Genomic DNA, 21,390 nt, shown 5'->3' with positions numbered 1-21,390 from the left:
GAAAAATTGTCAATTTTAATCAAATTATTGTTTTTTAAAAAATTGTTAAAAACATACAAAAAATTTCTTCATTATGGAACTTGGATTCCTAAACCTAAAATTTTGTTTCAATCTCAAAAGCAAATTCCACACGAAATGTATGACATATTGGAAAGCTTAATTGATACTCTTGAATAAAATTTGTATTCATTTGGAAAAGACTTACTGCAAAATCCACCTCAAGGTAGTCGAATTGATTGCCTGGGGTATCCATCAACACTGTAATATGGTCCAACATGGGAAAAACAGTGATAGCTTTACCATTTTGAGGATGAATAAATGTATTGAAATTACAAAAACATTTCAATATTCAAGTTTCAATAAATTTAGCCTTCCTACCTTTAACTCTCTGATCTTCATGCATTGTTTATTATTCATTCGTATGATTATTAAACTTTTTTGTCTTTTGTTTTGACAATTTTCTCAACTTGTACAGATACTTTTCTCTTGCTTCTGACTTGACATTTTCAGGAAGCATTCGAAACGCTTCACTACCCGAAAGCTCTGTGTAATTTTCTGAAATAATCTTGACACAATGATTACGAATGGAAATGTCATTATAAACATCTGCCAAAGCCACAAGTTCTAATGCATTTTCGACTGTAATATGGTCACGCACAATGCCTCTGGCATGATTGGCAACTTCATTCAATTGGAAGAGCAATGCACAAAGGAGTACTTCAATGGCCGTATCAATCGAAATGACAATTTGATTCGTGTATAAATATTTCAAAACGCATAAAAGACCTTTGAGTGAAATTTCGTTGAATTTGATAATTCCAGTCGTGGATTCTTCCATCTTTGAGGAAAATACAGCTTCCATGTATGAGGATCGAGATAAGAAGATTTTGTGAGCTCTTAATTGATGTACTACTTGATGAGTGTGAGGATCTAAAATTTGAATGGTCACATCGGCGTAGGAATTTTCAAAACTTGGCTCTGAGAGTGTATGGTTGTCAATCGTTTGTTCAACTTGTGAATATAATTGGTTAAAATCTCTTTTCAATTCTCGTAAAATCTGTGCTGATGAATCCATATAAATCTTTTTTCGATGTGAAATGTCAGAAAATATTTCATGCTTGGGATAATCAAATTTTGATAATTCTACAATTTCTTGTAAACATGATTCTTCCACGTCTTCAGGTAAAATTACATTTCCAGTATAGAGGAATGTCACATAAACTTGCATGGCATCTAAATGATACTTGTCAATATTCATGACCATTTTAGTTCCATCTTCTGAATATTCTACTTGTTGAGAATCCATTTCTTTGAGTAATTTCTTAAAATATTCACTTCGAGTCATCAGAAGAGTTCGATGTCCATAGAGGTAATGTGATTCACCATTGAGACGATCTGCCACTCTCAGTACAAGATCATAATTCTCTAAATCTCCTTGTTTTTGTTTTGAAAATTGATGTTTAAGATAGACATAGGCACTATTTTCAACACCATCATCTAAGGTATGATGAAGGAGTGCTGCATGTGGTGCATATTTTCGATTTTCCAAGTCACACAAACCACCTACGAGTAAAATATGGTCATGAATTGCAATACTGAAATGGTATGCTCTTCCAGCAGCACACACAAGAGCATCCTGATGGTTTGGCATGACGACTGAAAATGTTTCCTTGTGGACATTGTATCGATACAAGACGTCACCAATTTTGTTATTTCCTAAAATACCACCACTCAAATAAATATACTTTCCCACAGAACACATGGAGTGATTTCTCATGGGAGGAGGAGAAAAGCTCAAATCAATCTCAATCCACAGTTTTGCACTTGTGTTGTAAATATGTAAATCATTTAACAATTGATGAGTTTCCATATAGTTTCCTCCATAGATGAAAATCTTATCATCGACTTGACATTGAGCATGATTTTCTCTCGGTAAAGGAGGTCTTTCACTCGATACTAATCGTTGTTTCAAACCAATGCTGGTATAGCTTGCTCGACCCAACTCAAATTCTACCAATTGATTCGTGACTTGTTTGGTTTCCAAACTTCGTCCTCCAAAAATCCAAAACTTGTTTTGAAAAGTACTATATGAATAATTGGTCGTGTAATCAATGGTGTCATATGCCTCTATGGCCACAGGACACCATTGTCGAGAAAATGCAGCGCCCTCTAGATTCAAAGAAGGTGAACGTATGAAAAAGAAATTGGTCCAACTGGCCCAAATCAAATTACCACTGAGTTCGACGAGAATGTGATCCTTTGTCGGTGGTGGATTAATAATGTCATTTCTACACAAGTAGCTGTAATAACCATTGTAAATTTCTGTAAAATTATGCCATTTCTTGTTGTGAATATCAAAGGCTAGGATTTGTTGATAGGCATTTCCATGCTTTTCTCCTCCTGACAGGAAAATGTATTGAGACGACAAACATCCTACTATATTTGAAAGTGCCAAGTCATAACTCATGTCCACCACCTTTGCTTGAATCGAATCTCTAGATGATTTACTAGTCTTGGCTGTTGAACTCAAATGATCGACTTTTTCATAAATTAATTTATGAGATTCAACATATCGTACGGGAACTTTGGTAATGATACTTGTCTTTTCATTCATCGTGAACTTGTGGTACGTATGATTCCATTGTTCCAATTGTTGTTGAGAATGAAACATCTTGTCTTGATACTGTTGAGCCTCCTCTTGATCAATATATTCAATCACACGTTCAGGCTTCTTTTTTGAGCGCGACAAGGAGGGAACAATGTTTTTCAAGGAAGGTTTCGGAGGAAATAGTTGAGGATGGGACCAAGAGGTGATCAATCCGCTGAATTTGGGAGAAGTTGGTTCATATGGAACTGTTTCATCATTTTCTTCTGAAGTTACTAATTCTTCTTGATTTTCATTGTATGGATCTTGATCGGAATAAGAGTCTTCATCATTGGATGATGAATAATATTCATCTTCATTGTCATCATCGTCACCATAAAGTGCCGCAAGATATTGAGACATTTTTTTTTTGATTTCTTGCTGAACAAGTTCACGAGTAAATGAATAATGCATTAGATGATGACACTTCAAGGTTGAAATTGATGAATTGAGAACATTCTCCTTTTAAAAGTTTCGCATGAACTCAATTTAATAATGGTTCATTTTTCTTTTGCATCCATAAGAATTTAACAAATTCAACAAAGAAAGTTGGGAGTTTAAACCACTTGTTCAACACTCTAGAGTTTTTTGTGTAAACTGTTTGTTGTGACTACATTAGTAGTTTCTTCCTCGAATAGCTTCTCTCAATTTATCATCCGTCTTAGTCTTATTGTACCTACAAATTGGATAAACAATAAAGAGAGGTAAGAAGAAGGACCAAGCTCCCTTTTCAATGGTTGCTGCAACTCTCTCCTTTCCAAGTCCTCTAAATCTATAATTTACGAATAATGTAACTGGAATTGAAATACCAGCAGAAATTAAACTCGCATACGAAAAACATTTTGTTCCAAATATCTTGTAAAACATTCGGAAGACGTTAAAATCCTTCATTTGTTCATCCGTTAATGCTTTTCTAAATTCACTCTCTTCAAACATTTCCGCTGATTTTGATTTCGGAACAGGCTCCACCACACTCAAATCATTTGGCAATTCTTGTTGTGGTTCTTCCGAAGAATTTAAAAATCCCAACAATGAATTTTTATCCTCAGTTTCTCTTGGATCCTTAACTCCTGGTTTTAATCGGTAATATACAGGGGCTCGGAGCTCGAAATTCTTTTGTGGGATTTGAAGTTTGTTCGTGATGTAGTCCTCAATTTGGTCTCGATTCATTTTTTGTGTAAAACAATCTTCCTGAGAACAACTGAAAAAAATAAATACAACTTCCTACTAAGCTTTCAGTTGTTGGATTTACTGAAATGAATACAACTTGAATCATGAACAACACTTTTTCAAAGGCTCAACAATTTATATCCTGTCTACAATCATGAAAAGCAGACACCACTCGTCAAAATGACATCAATTCCATCCACATTCAACAACAAATTCAACAATTTCCAAATCACGTTTCGAACATGCATAACATAGTCATTAATTGTCGTTCTAACAGTACTTGCATTTCAACTGCAATAAGCTCAAGTGACAATCTTGATGAATGGAAACGACGAAACAAGAAACTCGAACAGAAAGTGAAATCTCTTGAAATGAAACTGTCACAACAAAAAATGGAACACAATCAAGACAAGTTGCAATTAATCAAACAACTCTCTGAACAGGAAATGAAAACAAAGGAATTATTCGATCATCTTTCACAATATCAACAAGAGAATGCTCAATTGAAATCAGATCTTGAGTACAAACATGGTTTACATATCGATTCATTCATTCAATATCTCAAAAGTGAAATTAAGAATATTCCATTGTCAAATAATCACATTCCTTTATATTAGAAAAATTGACAAACTTGAAAAAGAATTGAAAGAATGTGAACAAGATTTATTTAATTGGATTCTCAATGATCAACAATCTTTGAATTGCTCTCAATGCGAGTATATTGCTGATTTGAAATCTTGTGTGAATGAACTCCTGCAAAAGAGAAATAATCTCAGAACTGAATTACTTGCAGAATATGAGAATTATGATCGTGTATTGAACAAAATGACCATTCTTTCAAAGAAAATGAAATTCATCAAGATTTATGATGCATCCATGAATGAAATATCTGAAGAGGACAAGACTTTTACTCATTCTCTGGAGCTGTCTGTTAAATCTCTTTATTTACAAGGTATTATTGGACAGAAGAAAGAAATTGAAAATATTTTGAAAACGTTCAAAGAATTACAAGAAAAAATTGAAAGACAAGCGATTCAAACCCTCAATGTGACTCAATTAAGACAATTGCATTTTGAAGTGTTGGATGAGGAAGATCGTGAAAAATTTATTTCTCAATTTTTGAACATGTTGAAATGGTCTGTGGATGCCACTCAAGAAGATAGATAAAAATTTGATGAATTTCAGTATAAATTTACTTATTCAGATACGCCTTTGTTCTCACCTTCTTGCACTGGAGTACTTTCATTGTGATCATCTTCGAGTTTATCACAGGGTGGACTATTATGCTCGTCATGTGGAGATGCATATTCCCTTCTATGGATAGTATCAATGGCTTCATCTTTGGAATTCGTTTCTGGTGTTGGAGAAAAATATTCCTTCTCAATTTTAGTTGATTCTAATTGAATTTTGATTCTCAACAAATCCAGTTCGTTCGAATCATGCTCCATAACCATTCCCAAACGTTTCGATCGGTATTTGGACATTTTCTCAGTTTCATGCCCATGATCATTGAGAGAACTATTATTGTCAACAACAGACAGAACCATTTGTCTGTAGTCATCGTTCAGTGAGTTAATATTACACATTTTGTCGGCAAATTGTCGAATGATACGAGGTGAGATTTTCATCTCGTTCATGGTAAAGCAAAAACTGCTCAGTATACCAAAAACAACATTTTCATGTTCTGCTTGCCATTGTTGGCTATCCACTTGATTACTCGTTTGTCTATTTAGCTTTTCACTGTTTAGAGCGTCATAGAGGCAATATTCCCAAAATCTCAGGTCTTGCCAACAGTCCATATCATCGAGAATTGAGTAAACAAATATTTTCTTCTTTTCTTTGGGTAGTGTAGAGTTCTCGGGTAAGTCAGGATAATCATTACCATAATAATAAAATGTTTGTGTCATGTTTAAAATTAATCTTCCAACATTTTGATCAGATTGTGAGTGAGCCAGGTCCAAACAATATCCCATTAATTCTGCGAGATCTTGGAAATAATCAAACTTTGTGAAGCATGCTTTTGACCGTTTTTGATTGAGAACTTTACAAAATCCAAGCCTACATTTCTGGGATTGGCTGAGGCGGTTTTTGGTTTCAGTTAACATGGACATGTATTTACTGTCCACAATTGGGCGTACGATAATGTTCTCCGAGTCATTGGAAGATGTCCCCTCTGAATTCTGCGGTGGCTCTGCATTGAGAAGAGACTCCTGAGTAGACAATTCTGTGGATTCGTCTTTCTTCCAAATTTCGTTCAAAACATTTTCAAAGTAAACAGTATCGTCGTCTCGTTCTTGGCTGTACACAGAAATAAAAGGTGTAGTATTGCTAGTACTACCAATACTCGATGATGAATTTGACTTCTCAAAACTGTGGGAATGATCTTCCTTGTGACGCTTTGGCTCCTCGACATCAATTTTGAATGAAGTCAAATAGGTTTGTATGTCGTTCAACTTCATTGAATCAACACATTTTTTAAATGTATCTAAATTATTTTGAGCCTCTATTACTCTTGCTTCTAATAATTTGGTTAAGTGTTGCATATAAAGATGAATAATGGTTCCGTTTTCTGTGTATTGTTCACACAATTTATCTGACATGGCTTTAAATTGTGGTTGAAGTGAATTATGAACAAGCAAGTCATACTTTTTCTTGGATTGTTGCAATTCAATCTCACTTTCTGAATATTCCTCTAAATTTTGTTCATCTTGTTAGAGTAATTATAAAACACAAGGCGACGGCGCAGTGTAAAAGCTTTAAATTAACAAACACAAAACTGTCAAAAACACTTACATTTGGACTTTGTTTGTTCGTTAGAAAGGGAGGTAAAAGTGCTGAGAATAGAGGCTGCCATTGATTCATGTTTGTTTGACTTTTCTGACTGTGACTGAGAAAGTGCTAACTTCCATTTTCTTTCTGCATTTTCTAAGTTTTGACGCTTTTGGTCATTGTTTTTCCGTTTGTGTTGGAGGTCATTAAGAGCATTGTTATGTGTTTTACAAATATTGTCATGTGTTTGATTGAAGAGCTTCTTTTTCTTGTTGAGATCCTTGTAGATTTGTTGTAGAGGTTCACAAAGGAAGTTTTTCACATCTCTTGTGAATCGATCAGAGCTTTTAGAATTTTTGTAGTAGAAACTTCTACATGAATTGAGCATCTTACCCAATTCTCCTTGAAAATAGGAGTCAAAATTATTGCTACATTCATTAGCAATTTTTTGTTGGTAGTTCTCTTCAATATTACACACATTCTGCAAAAATGAAATGGTCTTGGATAAGCCAGAGAGTTGTGAACCAAAGGTGTCTTTCATTAATTTTTCAATTTTTTCATTGCTCGATATAAATAATTGTTGGGAATGTGGAATGTATGTACTCGATGAATTGGTAGGTGGGGACGTAACATGTGAGGTAAAACTTTGAATTTGACTTGTTGAATTACCGCCAGCATATCCAATATTTCCTGTTGGCAATTGTCGGGGCATATTGAAAGTCTTTAAAGCAGCAGAAGTGTTGGTACCATTGTTGGTGGTTTCCAAATGTGTTGGAGGAGATCCTCTTCTTGGACTGCTTTTTATCACAGTACTACCATCTTCATTGTTCATACCTGTATATGTATTCGGAGATGAAGTAGGTGGTGTTATTGAAATATTATTATTGGTACTATAACTCTGATGATAATTATTTGCAACTTCCAAAGCACTTCCATCATCTTCCGTAATACTCCTTCTCATCGTACTCGTAGTGGTTGGTCCCATAGGTAACCTCTCATCATCATCATCATCATCGGTTGATTTTCCGATCGAGCCTCTCCGTCTCGTGGATATTATGGAGAGAGGGCTTTGACGAGGAAGGCTTGACATTTTTTTTGTTTTTGAAATCCCCGATTTGGAAAGTGAATGGAGTTCTTGTTGAGGTTTCATGTTTGGACGAATCATGTAACGTTAAAGAAATGGTTCGAACGAACAGAAAGGAATGTAATGACTCTGAAAAGTAATTTGAAAAGTTGTTGTAACTTTGAATTTCTATGGTTTTCACGATCGCAGAAAAATCAAAGATTTACAATTGATTCCAAACCATTTCAATGTTTGTATTCTAATGGAAATCAATTCCCGTCATCTCAATACAAACCCGCCCGTTCGACATCATGTCACTTCAATCTTGTATAACTCCTCGAACCATTGTACTATCATTTACTGGTTGTAGTTCAGTAAGTATTTACCAAAATTTAAAAACAAACCAACAACCACAAGCATGACTTGTCTCCAAGGTGTGTGGTGGTCTCGCCATTCCAGTATGAGAGGTCATCATTTCCTCGTCCTTACAAGCTTCTCTCTCCTCTTGATGTTCCTCTTCATATGTTGTTGTTGTATTCAGGAATCCCATCAATGGGCTCCAACTCCAGAGTTATTACAAGCAGAAACTGAATTTATCAAACAATTCGGAAAGACCAAGAAGGAGAAGAGAATGTTGATGAAAGCCTTTCGTGTGTTGAAACGTTGGGCTAAAAAGAAACATCTCATGCATCGAAACATGTATGAATTGGAGAGAGCATTGAATCAGAGAGGAATGGCTCATACCTTGTTTTTGCATCATATCGTCGAAAAGGTCAAGAAGAGTACGGATCAAGTCATTTCCAAAGTCAAGTCTGAAATTTCAAAGGCTCAACAGTTTTTCAATCCTCCCATTCCCAAATATGATGGTCCTTTCTATAGTAAGGGATCGTTGGCAACATGGATGAATGATTTGGTGTTGTTTATTGGAGATTTGCCTTTGAATAATCTCCTCATTCCTGGAACTCATGATTCTTTCACTTCCAAGATTGTTGCTGAATCCAAGATTGCACCAAATGCTGAGGAACCAATCAAAAAGCTGAATAATGTGTTGAAGTTCTATCCAAAGAATGTGGCCAATACAGTTATTGCTAATTGGGCTCGAGCTCAGTCACAATCTGCGTATAACCAATTGGTAGATGGAGTTCGATATTTGGACATTCGTTTGTGCAGAGATAAGGAAATCAAAGATAAGGTTCAAATGTTGAAAACTTGTCACACATTCTTTGACAGTCCCATTGAACCAATTTTAGACAACATTGCCACCTTCTCCAAGACAAAGGGAAAGAAGGAAATCATCATTCTTGATTTTAATCATCTCTATGATATGGACGATAGTGACCATGAATATCTTTTCAAAGTATTGAAAGCTAAATTCGGTAACTTGTTGGCCGATTCTACCAAATTCTCTCCCAACTCTTCACTACGAGAATTCTGGAGAACGACACAAAGAATAATTGTTCTCTACGACAATGAAAATGCCGTCAAGAAATCTCAAGGATTATTATGGCCACAATCGAAAATCAATTCACCTTGGCCCAATGTTCAGACCACTACTGATCTCTATGACAAGTTGTCAAAGAGTGCACAAAGTAGAAGTGACACTGACAAGCAATTCTTTGTTTCCCAAGGTTTGCTTACACCTAATGAAAAGACCATTGCTGCTGGTCTTATTGCAAAGCCAAAATCACTTCTCGATGCGGGTGACTTGTGGAATCCTGTCGTTGCTAATTGGATTGCGTCTGGTTCACTCCCAAGAAAGAAGTTGAATATTGTGATTGTCGATAATTATAGTCCTCTCTTTGTTGCCACTTTGGTAGAAAAGAATAGAAAGAAAATTTAGAATGTGCCTTCTGATATTGGTTGACTAAATCATGAACGGAGTTTACATTTTCAACAAACAAAATAAAAATACCAAATTCAAACTAAATATTGTGAAATTTGTGAAATTAAAAAAACCAAATGTCATCATGACGGACTCGGGACCAGAAAATCCTCCTCCATACATTGAATGTTTTTACTGTAAAACACATCAACATGTCGTCTTTGATGATCTGCATGGTTATGCCATTTGTACCCATTGTGGTTGGGTGTGTGATTCCATCATGACGTTTCGGAACCATGTGACCCATGACCAAACAACATCCCAATATTCCTTTCATACCTATTTGAATGATGATAAAAAGTAATTCAAAATTATGTGTTTCCTAAATTATGAATCAGATTGACATTGAATTTTTTTCAAGTGCGAAAAAGGTGAAATTAATGAAATTTCAAATAAATTTTAATTGCATTGTAAAAAAATATCAAATTCGTGCCCCTTGCATTCCATCATCATCAACAGCTTCTATGAATCGACCATTACCCCTAATGCCTGATCCACTCGTTCCAAGTAGGTATCGTCCCCCTCCTCATTTAAATCCACCTTCTTCTGCTCCGATCCAATGTTCTTCATCATCGTTGTTTAATTATTCATTCCGAATTCAGTTAATGCTTCAAAAGCAATCCATGTTCAATCCGTTGCTTTGTAGTAATTGTGCAAGCGATGAGAATGTGTTACAGGATCGTTCCGAAGGTACTATGGTGTGTCGGGCTTGTGGTCTTGTTGTGATGAATCATTTAATTGATTGGAATGAAGAAGAAAAGAGAGATTTTAAGGATGAGAATGCGCTCCATGAATCAGAAGCCTCGCATTCACGAGTGGGACAGTCATTGTTTGACATGGATGAAAATACTGTGATCATGATGACAACAACAGGTAATCGTACCAATAGTGGAGATTTAACTTTGGGAACTCGAATTGCAAACACAACTCATGCAAACAAACAATTCATCCAACTAGGTTCGAAAAATTTGGAGCGAGAATTTCTTTTGGAGGGTTTTACAAAGATTTCGGATATTATGTTGAACCAGTTGAATTTGGAATCGAAACATACATTTCGAGTGAAACAATTGCTGAAAATTTTGTACACAAATCACAAGCACAAATTGAATAAGAAGACACTTCCAGAATGCATTGGTGCATGTTTGTATTGTGGTCTCAAGGCAGAAGGAATTGCAAAAACGATCAAGGAATATTCTGTCTTGTTGCAAGTGAAACTGAAATCATTGAACACATGGATCTCGTTGATCAATAAGGACGCTGATACACGACAATTGATTCAAACAGAAAAGTACAATTCACCACAATCCTATGTTGAGAAATTTGCAGATGATTTAAAGTTATCTACCAAAGTGAAATACCAAATTGTGGAATTTATTGAAAAACTAATGACCTTTCAAGATCATGACGAAATGGCTAATGCTTTAATTGGAAAGAGTCCTGCCACAATAGCTGCCGTTTGTATTTTATATGTTGGAGAGAAGGATCAAATTAAGGACATTAATTTGGACAGTATTGAGGGAGTAAGTGGAATTACGAAACAAACCCTCTCTAGATCTCTAAAGTTATTAAATAAGTAAATTATTATTGTATCATCCCTCAGGCTACTAATTGCGACATTTTTTGGTAACTCTATCACAAAGTCTTTACAAAGATTCTGATATTCGAATACTCTCCGTTACGTTTTCTCACATCCATCTTATCAACTCTACCTTCAAGGAAATGAGATTGGCCAGAGCATAAACTCCCTCATCAGTTCTATCGAGCCTTAAATGATCTGGATTTACATAATTACTTTCTTTTACAAGATTGGGTTTGAAACCCAGATCGAAACGCCCAGCAGCTGCTTGAAATAGTTGGTCTGAAACCTTTCCACTCCTCATTGATGCTCTGTAACCATTTGGTATTAAGTATCAAAGTTTGTGTTTAATAATAATCCTTGTCGTGTCCATGGTGGCTTGACATTTCAGAAAGGATCTAAATCGGAATTCTACATTCACTCTCGATTACTTCTCAAAACAAGCCAACACCTACCAAACAGGTCTGGAATTAATGCAAATTTTCACCAAAAAAGAAGTCCCATTACTGTCGTTGGAAAACCATTACTGGAGGACTGTAAACGGTTCGTTAAAAACTGTAAACGAAACAAAAGTCGGCCAATTGTTAAAATATCTTTAAAAGCGCCTCAGCTCTTCTAAAAATTTACCGAATTCGATACCAATTGTAATTGAAGTTTGTTCATGAAAGTTTTTGTGACGTTTCAGTCCTTCCGTTGTAATACGGCAAAATAAAATTTCAAATAATTGCAACCTCTCATACGCAGAACAACCACAGTGAGAGTAACAAATGCATCCCTTCAAACAATTCATTGAGTGTGAAAACTCAAGTTGGCAAGTTTAACACCTTTTCGAGCTTTCAACTGTCATTTTTTTACAAAAATGTTCATGGGCGAAATTTTGTTTGAAACACTCCTTGTTATTTTTGATCCAAAAATTTCTAGACGATTTTTTCCAGAACAACAACTCCGAAACATGCCTCACTCTATTTCCAACGTTCAACTTTCTCTTTTGAAGAAAAAACAACAATACTACCAACACGTAACAATCAACAACAATCAATACAATACTATCAACACGACATCAACACGACATTGCACACAACTTCTCTGGAAACACAAGATATCACCATCCTCCATTACCCGATTTAGAAGAAATTCAAAAAAATTACAATGACCAACCTCATGAAGAAATTGATGGTCAAGATTGCAACGAACCATCATACCGTGAAAGCTAAACCCGTACCAGCAAATGAAGGAATATCAATGGATGAAAAGCCTTTTGAACATGATGATGTATCTTCCATCTATGATGAAACGAATCAAGAATGGATTACTCAACACAATCCTCTCTTTGATTGTAACTTTGCAACCTTGTTAGAGATTACGGATGGAGTTATGAAACCCCAATGGACCACCACCTCTTCTAATTCTTCTAATCATCATCATCATCATACTTTCCGAATTCCTTCCTATTTGAAAACAACTACGACTTCCTGTAACACAACAACAACAACCATAACAACTCGGAAACGAAGAGGCTCTTCCATTCTCTCACTCGCCCAACATCCTTCTCAAGGTTGTTCTTCTCCTTCTCCTCGTTTTGTAGCCAAGATGGAATTTGAATCGGATTGGCAAGTTCAAGAACATTTCATGGCCAAGTTTGAAAGTGTGGAGAGATTGAGTCGGAAACCCAACTCGTGTTTGTATCAAGTCAAACATTCGGAACATGATTCAACTCGAAGAATTTTGAGACTCATTCAAGCAGAGAGTGCCTCACATGCCAAACAATTAGTTGACTCACTTGTGAATATTCAATCCAACATTATGCAACACGAATGTTTTGTGCAAATACATGATGTTTGTATGGTGGGTGAAACGACAGTTGCTGTTGAAATGGAATATATTGAATTGGGAGATTTACAAACCTTCTTGGAAGAGGAAGGATTGTTCTTGTCGGATGAAATGGTTCAACAAGTCATTGTTCAAGTGTGTCACGCTCTTCAATTATTACAAGAGAAGAAAACACCATTGACTCATGGTCAAATTCGACCACAAAATATTCTCATTCGTTCGTTTAATGATGACACAAATGAAATTAAGATTGCCTTATCAGACTTTGGATGGAAATCACCAAATTTAAATCGATCGAGTCGAGACAAACGATTTGTCATTCCATCCAGCAAGTTAATTTCCACTTCCTCTGAACTTTCTAACAAGGACAACACTAACATGATTGCTTGTGAAATTTTCCATTTGGGTGTTTCATTGTATCAACTTTGTAGCCGAGACAAGGAAGTCATCCTGTCTCAACTCTATGAACAACAAGATCTCGATGAGATGAGTGTACGAGAAGCGTTAGCAGCTCGCTTAACCAAACACTATCAATATCGAGCAGAAGTTGTCGATGTGATTTTGCAAATGATTTCTCCTATTGGAGACAATTTTGGTTCATTGACTGTGAATGGTTTGTTGTCCAGCCTTAATATGGTGGCACCACAGTCAGTGTGAGTATTTAGTCGACCATCTTTTTTACTTCTTTTCAATTTTGCGAGTGTGTAAATAAACCGAGTTTTAAATCTTTCAATACAACTTAGGTTTCAGACTTTTGAAATAATTCGCGTCCGAGTCAATCGAAAAACCCTCCAACACCATGACGCAACACAATTACAGAGAAGAGAAACACAAGCAATAGAACCAATGGTGCAACGTGTTATTTTGAGCGTACAAAGACAAGAGAACGACGAATGTATTCCAATTTCCTCAACTAAGAAAGTCAGCTCTTCTGTAATTTTGTAACAACTAACAACAAGAGCTACTGGAACAAGACGAGCTGTTGCAGTCAGTATCGCTGCAAGTACTGCTCTGAGAAGAACTTCCTTTGGAGCAATCAAACATGCCATAATGAACTGACCGATCTCCAATGATTTCAAAATATGGAGCTAACCATGAAGGCTTTGAAAGCATACTTGCTGTGTTTCCACATACTAATACTGGTCTGTTTCTCTCGAAGACGTGTTTTCCATCCAATACATAGGCATGCTTGTATGCTTCGTCCATACCATTGGGTCCTCCTCTGTAAATGGCTACTTGTCCGTAGTCTTCACATTGAGGTTCTAAATCATCGAGTTTAAATAAACGATAGGTAATGGAATAAAATTTTGCATTTCCAAGTAATTCTTTCAATTTGAAATCATGAATTTTGATTTCAGAGCGAGTGACTTCTCGTGGATCAGAAAATCCAATCTTCTTACATAACGCAATAAAATCATTAATATATAATGCTCCGGCAATACATTCTCCGAACAGTAGCTCATCACTTCGAACATCAGAAGACAATCTTCTGTCACAATAAACATCTGAGAAAATAAATTCTCCACCAAATTTAAGAGAATTATAAACTCCAGACAGAACAGCCGTCTTATCAGGTGACAAATTTACCACACAATTTGAAATGATAATATCAATCGAATTTTCTTCAATTCCTGCCTCCTTTAAATTTTCAATAAAACCCTTCTTGAACTCCATAGTTGCAACATCTCCAAATACTTCCTTTAATTTGTCAACATTTCTTCTAGCTACCTCGAGTTGCTCCTCAGTCATGTCCACTCCAATACATTTACCACTCTTTCCGACAAGCATGGAAGCGAGATATACATCCCGTCCACTACCACTGCCCAAATCCAAGACGGTTCTACCTTGTATACCACCCAAAGGAAGTGGAGAACCACATCCGTAGTATTTACTCAATACTTCATCGGGAATTTTCGAGAGTAGAGCCTTCATGATCGGATGAGGACTCGATGATGAAGTACATGCGGAGGTTTTCAAATCTTTGGAGGTATTCAAAACCTTTCCATAATACTCCTGAACGCTCTGATAGACCGCATTCGACGATTGGTACTGTAAACCGGATTGATTTTTCGGAGTGAGTGTTGATTGAGAGTTTTTGCCACCACAACAAGACATTTTTTTTAAAATTTTTTTAAAAAGCACAAGATCCTTTTTAGAGCTCCACAACAACAAGTCTTTTTTTCAGGGTTTTGCTGTTGTGAACAACATCGTCTCAACATTGGATTAAGACTGGGTTGTTCATTCCAGAAGGGTTTCGCTCCAGACTCTGGAGGAGAATAAAACGCCTAATTTTTTACACCGAAAAATCACTTCCACTTTTTAAAAGAACAACACAACAAAAAAAAATATTGTCTTTCCTGATCATCATCATCAGCACATTCATCATCATCATTGCAGTTACATCTTCACAAAATGTCATCGGAGGACAATAAAAAGAATGATCAAAAATCACTTTCTGGTAGTTTCGGAAATTATCAATACTCTTTAGAAGAACGAGATTTCCTTCAGAGAGAATTATTGAAAAAGCTCGACAGTGATTCCATTTCAAAGAGACCAGGTCCCAATGGACGTGATGTTCACTATGTTGAAACCTGGAGAGCCATAGAATTGGCAAATTTAATTTTCGGATTTAACGGATGGTCTTCAAGCATTATGGAAATTAATAATGATTATATCGAGGAAACAGCACAAGGAAAATTCAATTGTGGAGTATCGGCTATTGTCAGAGTGAGTTTAAAGGATGGATCATTTCATGAAGATATTGGATATGGAACCAGTGACAATCAAAAATGTAAAGGAGCTGCCTATGAACAAGCAAAGAAATCTGCAGTGAGTGATGGTTTGAAGAGAGCTCTCAAAAACTTTGGAAATGCATTGGGCTTGACCATTTATGATCGTGAACATATCAAACAAATTAGCAAGCCACAGCCCAAGAAGAATCCAGCAAACAATCAGCCAAAACCTGTGAATCCTTACTTTTCACAAAGTCCTACACAAGCTGGAATGGTCTCGCAAGCATTACCATCAGCCTCTATCACTCCAACACAACAGCAATTGGAATCGATATCTTCATCGGTGGAGGTTAGTCAGCCATTGGTGAGTCACCCAATGAAGCAAGAGGAAGCTAATCTTCAATTGGATGATGATATTGATTTGGACAGCTCAGGTCTAAGCTCAACCAATGGAACACCATCTACATCTGCAACGCCACCTGTGTTCCAGAAGCCATCCGCTATGGCAGCGTCCACTCCAATTGGAAATACCCCACCTGTATTCCAAAGGCCAAAAAGACCAAATGAGGTGATGACTTCGTCCCCTCCAAACTTCCAACCTTCTCAAAAGAAAACTAAGCCCTAATTGTAAATATTTGCAGTAAACGTTAATTTCAGATACAACAGTTTTGCTTGATGCTATGTAACAAAAGAATGACTTATTTTAACACCAAAGTGTAGAACTTTACTTTTATCATTTCTCGAGAAAGATATGATTCAATTACTAGTGCACAGAATCTAGTTGAGTTGTAACAATAAATAAATGTGGTAATTGTGACACCGTCATGCATGAAGAGCCTGAAAGAATTTCGTCACCAAAAAAGCTGCAGTTAATTAATAATCGTCATCATCATCGTCATCCAAATCAAATGCAGATCTTCTATTCGATGATGATGCACCAACTGTGCTCGAAAAGTCACCAGTGAATTTAAATCCGCTATCTCCAGCAACACGAGCAGATGGTGGTTTTTTCATTTCAGTTTTAAGAACTCCGAATTGTGCCAAAATCCACTCCAAGTCAGCAGCTGTCATTTCTCGACCACCAATCTTACCCAATCCAACGAATTGACCCAAATTATGACCATTTCTATAAATCAACAGAGTTGGGCAATTGTTATCGGGAAAGTTTGGAATGGCTGCACTTCCTCTCACACGAACAAATTTGATATCAAGGAATTTATGAGAGAGTGTTTGCAAACGATCATCTAAAATCTTGCATTCTTCTCTAGCTGGTGCATACAAATGAACCAACACATAGACATCCTTTCCTGCATTTTCGCAAACCTCCTTCACGTATTCTGTTGCAGAAATGTCCTTTACACCACCAAACTTGTTTGCCAATTGTTTTTGCTTGAGTTCTTGCAATCGTTTGGCTTTAATTTGTTGAAGGAGTTCGTCCTCGTCTTGATCTAAATATTTATCTTGCTCAATTTGTTTCAATTGTTCGAGTGAGGCTCCCGAAAGTTGGTTTTCAAACTCCTCATTGGCACTCTTATAGTAAACAATTTTATCTTCCTCCTTTTCCTCTGGAAGTTCAGGTAAATTACCATGTTGTCTTTGCAGAATTGTCCATTCTGTTTCAATACCGTTAATTTTCGACATGTTGGTGATGATGAGGGGTTATTGTGATGATTTCGGGAATCGGATGAAGCAAGAGAGTGAGTCTTTTTTTTAGAGTTGAATTTGGCAAAGAAGAAGGATCTTGACCATCATCACTCATTGATGTGATGATTGCTTGAAGTCAAGTGAAGATGATGGCTGTGAGCTCATCAATCGATTGATACATCCCGTATCAAACACAAGATGCATGAAATTGGAACACCATGCCATTCAATGAATTCATCAATTTTATTGTTCCACACGTAATTTACTTGTCCTTCACTTCCACGTTTTCTACTTGTTGTTGTTGTTTCACTCTGGTTTTTGCTTCTTCCATTTTACGATGAGCTTCTTCGAGTTGTTTCATTTGCTCTTCCTCCGAACCTTCAGGCATGTCTGCTCCTCCTTCTTGCTTCATCTTCTCTGCTGCTGCTCGTGCTTCCTTGATTTTAGCATTCAAACGTTTATCGTAGTGTCTAGATAATTCAATCTTCAACTCATCACTGAAACCTAAATCAACAGGTTCGTACAACGTTACAATTGCCTTCTTAATATCGGGTTGCTTGTCAAATTTTCCTCTCACTGTTCTGCTGCGTTTAAGTCCTCCTGGAATAATTATGGTGGCAACAGATTTAATTCTGAGTCCGTAATATGTTTCTAAATATTCTTTAATTTCTGGCTTTGTGTAATCCATTGGCACATGAAAAACAACTTTTGAAGTCTTATTAACAACGGAAGGAAGGTAGAGAGCAAAATAACGATTTGGAAATTCGACCACAGGTCTCTTGTTGTAAATTTCATCTTGTAGACTTGGAGCACCAGTAGCTGCTCTCTTTGCCTTTTCTATGGCTATCATTCTTCTTCGCTTTCTTTCTCTATGGCTGATTCTAGGTTGCTTTTCCAGCTCGGACAACTGGAAACCTTCTTCCATGAGTGTTGGTTTGGTACTGAGAATGGTATCATCAACTCCAACGCATGTTGTTATTGAAGAATGAAATAAACGAGCACTCTGTGCAATACTATTGAAATATGTTGATGATGAGGTTGCTGAAGGAGAGGCAATAATTGATGATGATGATTTGGAGCCGAGATGGAGGCTGCCACAAATTCGAGAGGATGATGATTGGCGTAAGAGGTTAAGCATTTTTTATTAAAAAAATTATTTTGAATTCTTTTGAAATGGTCTACAGACACACCAACACAAAGCTGTGCAATTTGAGAAGAGAGGAACGACCTTTTTCAAAAAACAGACATTATCAATACTTGTTTAAAAGAAGTGAGGCAAAATTGTGATTATTGTTGACAATTTTAAGCTCTCAAACACTATAGCTACCTAAATTAATGTCACAATAAATAGTATTTTAGTGGCTTAATGTAGTTATTTCTTAGATAGTAATCGTTCCAACTCTTTGTATTCCTCACTTTGTTTTGTTTCATCTTCTTTTTCTAAAGCATATATCAGCTCTTTAGATAATTCAATGTGGTTATCCTGACAGAATTGTAAATATTTGGAAAAATTAATATTTGGAACCGGTTGCACTGTTTGATGAGACACATATAATTGATCAATAAATTCTTCTCCCTTATTTTCTAATTCAATTCGTTCTTTTAAATCCTTGATATCTTTAACAACTTGATCTTTTTGTCGTTGTAAAATTTCATTTGCATAAATTAAATTTTGATAACTAATATCAAATTAATCAAATTAATTATTCGTCATTTTCGGAATTGATAAAATTTGACATTCATAAGAATAGTATTGGTTGTTGATTGTATATTTCAAGACGAAATTCAATGTAGTATTTAAATAATATTTTGTTATCGTTGCGGATCGTACGTGTCAACTCCGATTCAACGAAAAGTAAAACCTACTCTTGTGTTTGTTCCATTTTTTTTTAATTAACGACAGTCTGATTCTCCAAGCTCTCTCTTAAGCAAGCATGATACGTTAAAACAAACCATCATCAATACCTGATGTTTTTCGATGCTTCATTGCTGACCTAAAGAATTGAAACCAATCAAAACCAAAAAATGCCTCAATTTGAATCCGAGCTGTTCGATCGTGGTGAATGTGTTGATACCAAACACAACAAGCCTCTGGTACCCGATGAGGTGTACTATAAATTACAATTGGATACTTTGGATGATTTTGTGTTTAAATTTAGTGGATTGGTTTGCTCATTGGAGAATCAAGAATTGAAGCGATGCTTTGAAAAGGTGAATGTATCCGATGTGGCCTCATCGTCGGAAAAAGGTGATTCTGTTCCTGCAGCACCACTAAATACATGTATTCCTGAATCTACACATTATGGAGATTGTTTACATAGGAGACATTATTTGATGTCATCGCTAGCTTCTAGAACGGGCAAATGCAAATATTATTTTCATTTATATGACAAATGTGTCAAGACGTACTCTTTGCTGTTTTCAGAGTCATCCACAAATAGAGACCATGACGGCAATGCAGACATGACCAACCCTTCTACCTTCAATCCTTCCAAATTCATCAATCTGCAAAAACAATGTGAGGCTATGTTTTATGAAGATTACTTGTATTGCTTGAGATATAGGCTTAAGGTACACAGTGGAGTTTTTGATTCTATAAATTGAGAATATTGCTAATCGATTTTTGAGGAGAGAGAATCAAATCAGGCTGTGCAGATTGCAGAAATGATTCTAATCGGTACAAATGTGCCTGTACAACATGTTGCAAATTGTTATGATGATCTTGAATATTTGAGCGCAATGGAAAGCACATGATGGTTGAACTCTTTCTAAAGATATAATATTCTGTATTTGATTGAGACGTATTGGTGTCCAATTTGGTTAATCTTACTTTCATTTGAGACTCTGAACAGGACTCTATCTGTCCAAGTATTTTGAGAGAGTTGGAATAGCTCGTTAATGCCTGGTTGATGAGAGGGAAAATTTGTGAATGATTTACATTGTTGGAAATGGAGTCATTGGTGACAATCCATTGCATGGGACCAATTCTTGACATGTAGGATAGCTCACATGAATTGTGAGGGTTGATAGCGACAGATGTTTTCTTTTTCTTTCTACATTTCGTTTTTCGATTGGCAGAGACATTAACATTTGTGGTACGGAATAACAAGAGCAATATTACTTACTTTGCTTTTTGCGATTTTTCAGTGGAATTTACATTTTGCGCCTGAACAAGTGGTTCATTGGACTGAGTCAACAGCGATGTTGAATCATAGCAAGCATATATCCATTCAATCTGAAACTCACAACACGAGCAGTCACAAACCATTTGCTTTAAAATGTCAGTCACTACTTGACGATAGATGGTACAAAGATGAGGGATAAATCCCTTAAAACTCTTCCTGACAGAGCCTGCCAGTTTCTTGCCATAGAGAGTACAAAATCTGTATATGACCGAGATTTCAGAATGAACACAAAACGATCACATAACGTGAATGATACCTTACCTATCACAAATAGCCTTCGTTATTTGGTGTCCAAACTCAACTTCTTGATCCTCACATCCCAACGATCCCATCACACTTGTCATGAGAAAGCTTTTTTTGAAAAATCCCACACAAAACACATCACTATCGAACTCTTCCTGAAAGCATAATACATTTTCGCCAAATGTAAAGTTTTTCAGCAGTAACTCATTTCTATTGTTGAAAGTACTTGATTCTTCAGAAATTACTAGTGGTTGATCCGTGTAAGGAAGGATGGTAGACTCCTCATTACCATACGATTCCTTAAAACACATTTCCGAATTTAACTTCAAAGCATACAATAAACCGCTCAAACTCATCTCGCTAATATGTTGAGTTTTGCCTATCAATGAAGAAGCATCACCTACAACACCATGAGTTCCATCGCGTATGCCAAGAGAGTTACCGTTTTCAACAAGGTGATCTTCAGACGTCAATCCCGATGATGAGTTTCCTACAAGACCAAAACTATGAACATATTCTCTACTCCAAATTGGTGTTCCAATTTTGCTCGATATTATAATAATTCCATTCATGATTAAAGATAATTATTTTGTATTATGTCATGGATTGGGATTGGCACAAGGAATTGTTCTTTTTGTATTTTTTTCAAAAT

General features: G+C 36.2%; 13 protein-coding genes across 13 annotated transcripts; 5 read left to right on the top strand and 8 right to left on the bottom strand.

The window, feature by feature from the left end:
* Positions 1-409: 409 nt before the first annotated feature.
* On the bottom strand, positions 410-3,007 carry C9374_009950 (uncharacterized protein; the record flags this gene model as incomplete). The annotated part of the gene is made up of 1 exon (XM_044700194.1): positions 410-3,007. The coding sequence occupies one exon, from the start codon at positions 3,005-3,007 to the stop codon at positions 410-412; it is 2,598 nt and encodes an 865-aa protein (XP_044544501.1).
* A 252-nt stretch (positions 3,008-3,259) lies between these two features.
* Positions 3,260-3,814, bottom strand: C9374_009949 (uncharacterized protein; the record flags this gene model as incomplete). The annotated part of the gene is made up of 1 exon (XM_044700192.1): positions 3,260-3,814. One exon carries the CDS (start codon positions 3,812-3,814, stop codon positions 3,260-3,262), a length of 555 nt encoding a protein of 184 aa, XP_044544500.1.
* A 392-nt stretch (positions 3,815-4,206) lies between these two features.
* C9374_009948 (uncharacterized protein) lies at positions 4,207-4,981 on the top strand (the record flags this gene model as incomplete). The annotated part of the gene is made up of 2 exons (XM_044700191.1): positions 4,207-4,334; positions 4,432-4,981. 2 exons carry the CDS (start codon positions 4,207-4,209, stop codon positions 4,979-4,981), a joined length of 678 nt encoding a protein of 225 aa, XP_044544499.1.
* Positions 4,982-5,010: 29 nt separating this feature from the next.
* C9374_009947 (uncharacterized protein) lies at positions 5,011-7,673 on the bottom strand (the record flags this gene model as incomplete). The annotated part of the gene is made up of 2 exons (XM_044700190.1): positions 5,011-6,521; positions 6,608-7,673. The coding sequence occupies 2 exons, from the start codon at positions 7,671-7,673 to the stop codon at positions 5,011-5,013; spliced, it is 2,577 nt and encodes an 858-aa protein (XP_044544498.1).
* A 481-nt stretch (positions 7,674-8,154) lies between these two features.
* C9374_009946 (uncharacterized protein) lies at positions 8,155-9,486 on the top strand (the record flags this gene model as incomplete). The annotated part of the gene is made up of 1 exon (XM_044700189.1): positions 8,155-9,486. One exon carries the CDS (start codon positions 8,155-8,157, stop codon positions 9,484-9,486), a length of 1,332 nt encoding a protein of 443 aa, XP_044544497.1.
* Positions 9,487-9,992: 506 nt separating this feature from the next.
* C9374_009945 (uncharacterized protein) lies at positions 9,993-11,105 on the top strand (the record flags this gene model as incomplete). The annotated part of the gene is made up of 1 exon (XM_044700188.1): positions 9,993-11,105. One exon carries the CDS (start codon positions 9,993-9,995, stop codon positions 11,103-11,105), a length of 1,113 nt encoding a protein of 370 aa, XP_044544496.1.
* A 1,148-nt stretch (positions 11,106-12,253) lies between these two features.
* On the top strand, positions 12,254-13,591 carry C9374_009944 (uncharacterized protein; the record flags this gene model as incomplete). Its single annotated transcript, XM_044700187.1, has 1 exon — positions 12,254-13,591. The coding sequence occupies one exon, from the start codon at positions 12,254-12,256 to the stop codon at positions 13,589-13,591; it is 1,338 nt and encodes a 445-aa protein (XP_044544495.1).
* Positions 13,592-13,882: 291 nt separating this feature from the next.
* C9374_009943 (uncharacterized protein) lies at positions 13,883-15,049 on the bottom strand (the record flags this gene model as incomplete). Its single annotated transcript, XM_044700186.1, has 1 exon — positions 13,883-15,049. One exon carries the CDS (start codon positions 15,047-15,049, stop codon positions 13,883-13,885), a length of 1,167 nt encoding a protein of 388 aa, XP_044544494.1.
* A 297-nt stretch (positions 15,050-15,346) lies between these two features.
* Positions 15,347-16,291, top strand: C9374_009942 (uncharacterized protein; the record flags this gene model as incomplete). The annotated part of the gene is made up of 1 exon (XM_044700185.1): positions 15,347-16,291. One exon carries the CDS (start codon positions 15,347-15,349, stop codon positions 16,289-16,291), a length of 945 nt encoding a protein of 314 aa, XP_044544493.1.
* Positions 16,292-16,539: 248 nt separating this feature from the next.
* Positions 16,540-17,307, bottom strand: C9374_009941 (uncharacterized protein; the record flags this gene model as incomplete). The annotated part of the gene is made up of 1 exon (XM_044700184.1): positions 16,540-17,307. The coding sequence occupies one exon, from the start codon at positions 17,305-17,307 to the stop codon at positions 16,540-16,542; it is 768 nt and encodes a 255-aa protein (XP_044544492.1).
* Positions 17,308-17,572: 265 nt separating this feature from the next.
* Positions 17,573-18,448, bottom strand: C9374_009940 (uncharacterized protein; the record flags this gene model as incomplete). Its single annotated transcript, XM_044700183.1, has 1 exon — positions 17,573-18,448. The coding sequence occupies one exon, from the start codon at positions 18,446-18,448 to the stop codon at positions 17,573-17,575; it is 876 nt and encodes a 291-aa protein (XP_044544491.1).
* Positions 18,449-18,682: 234 nt separating this feature from the next.
* Positions 18,683-19,193, bottom strand: C9374_009939 (uncharacterized protein; the record flags this gene model as incomplete). Its single annotated transcript, XM_044700181.1, has 2 exons — positions 18,683-18,989; positions 19,177-19,193. The coding sequence occupies 2 exons, from the start codon at positions 19,191-19,193 to the stop codon at positions 18,683-18,685; spliced, it is 324 nt and encodes a 107-aa protein (XP_044544490.1).
* Positions 19,194-19,903: 710 nt separating this feature from the next.
* Positions 19,904-21,310, bottom strand: C9374_009938 (uncharacterized protein; the record flags this gene model as incomplete). The annotated part of the gene is made up of 3 exons (XM_044700180.1): positions 19,904-20,363; positions 20,436-20,693; positions 20,757-21,310. 3 exons carry the CDS (start codon positions 21,308-21,310, stop codon positions 19,904-19,906), a joined length of 1,272 nt encoding a protein of 423 aa, XP_044544489.1.
* Positions 21,311-21,390: the final 80 nt, after the last annotated feature.

This window comes from Naegleria lovaniensis, assembly GCF_003324165.1.
Source record: "Naegleria lovaniensis strain ATCC 30569 chromosome Unknown tig039, whole genome shotgun sequence".
Lineage (NCBI taxonomy): Eukaryota > Heterolobosea > Eutetramitea > Acrasida > Naegleriidae > Naegleria > Naegleria lovaniensis.
The sequence above is the reverse complement of the archived record's forward strand: the minus strand, read 5'-3'. Positions and strand labels throughout refer to the sequence as shown.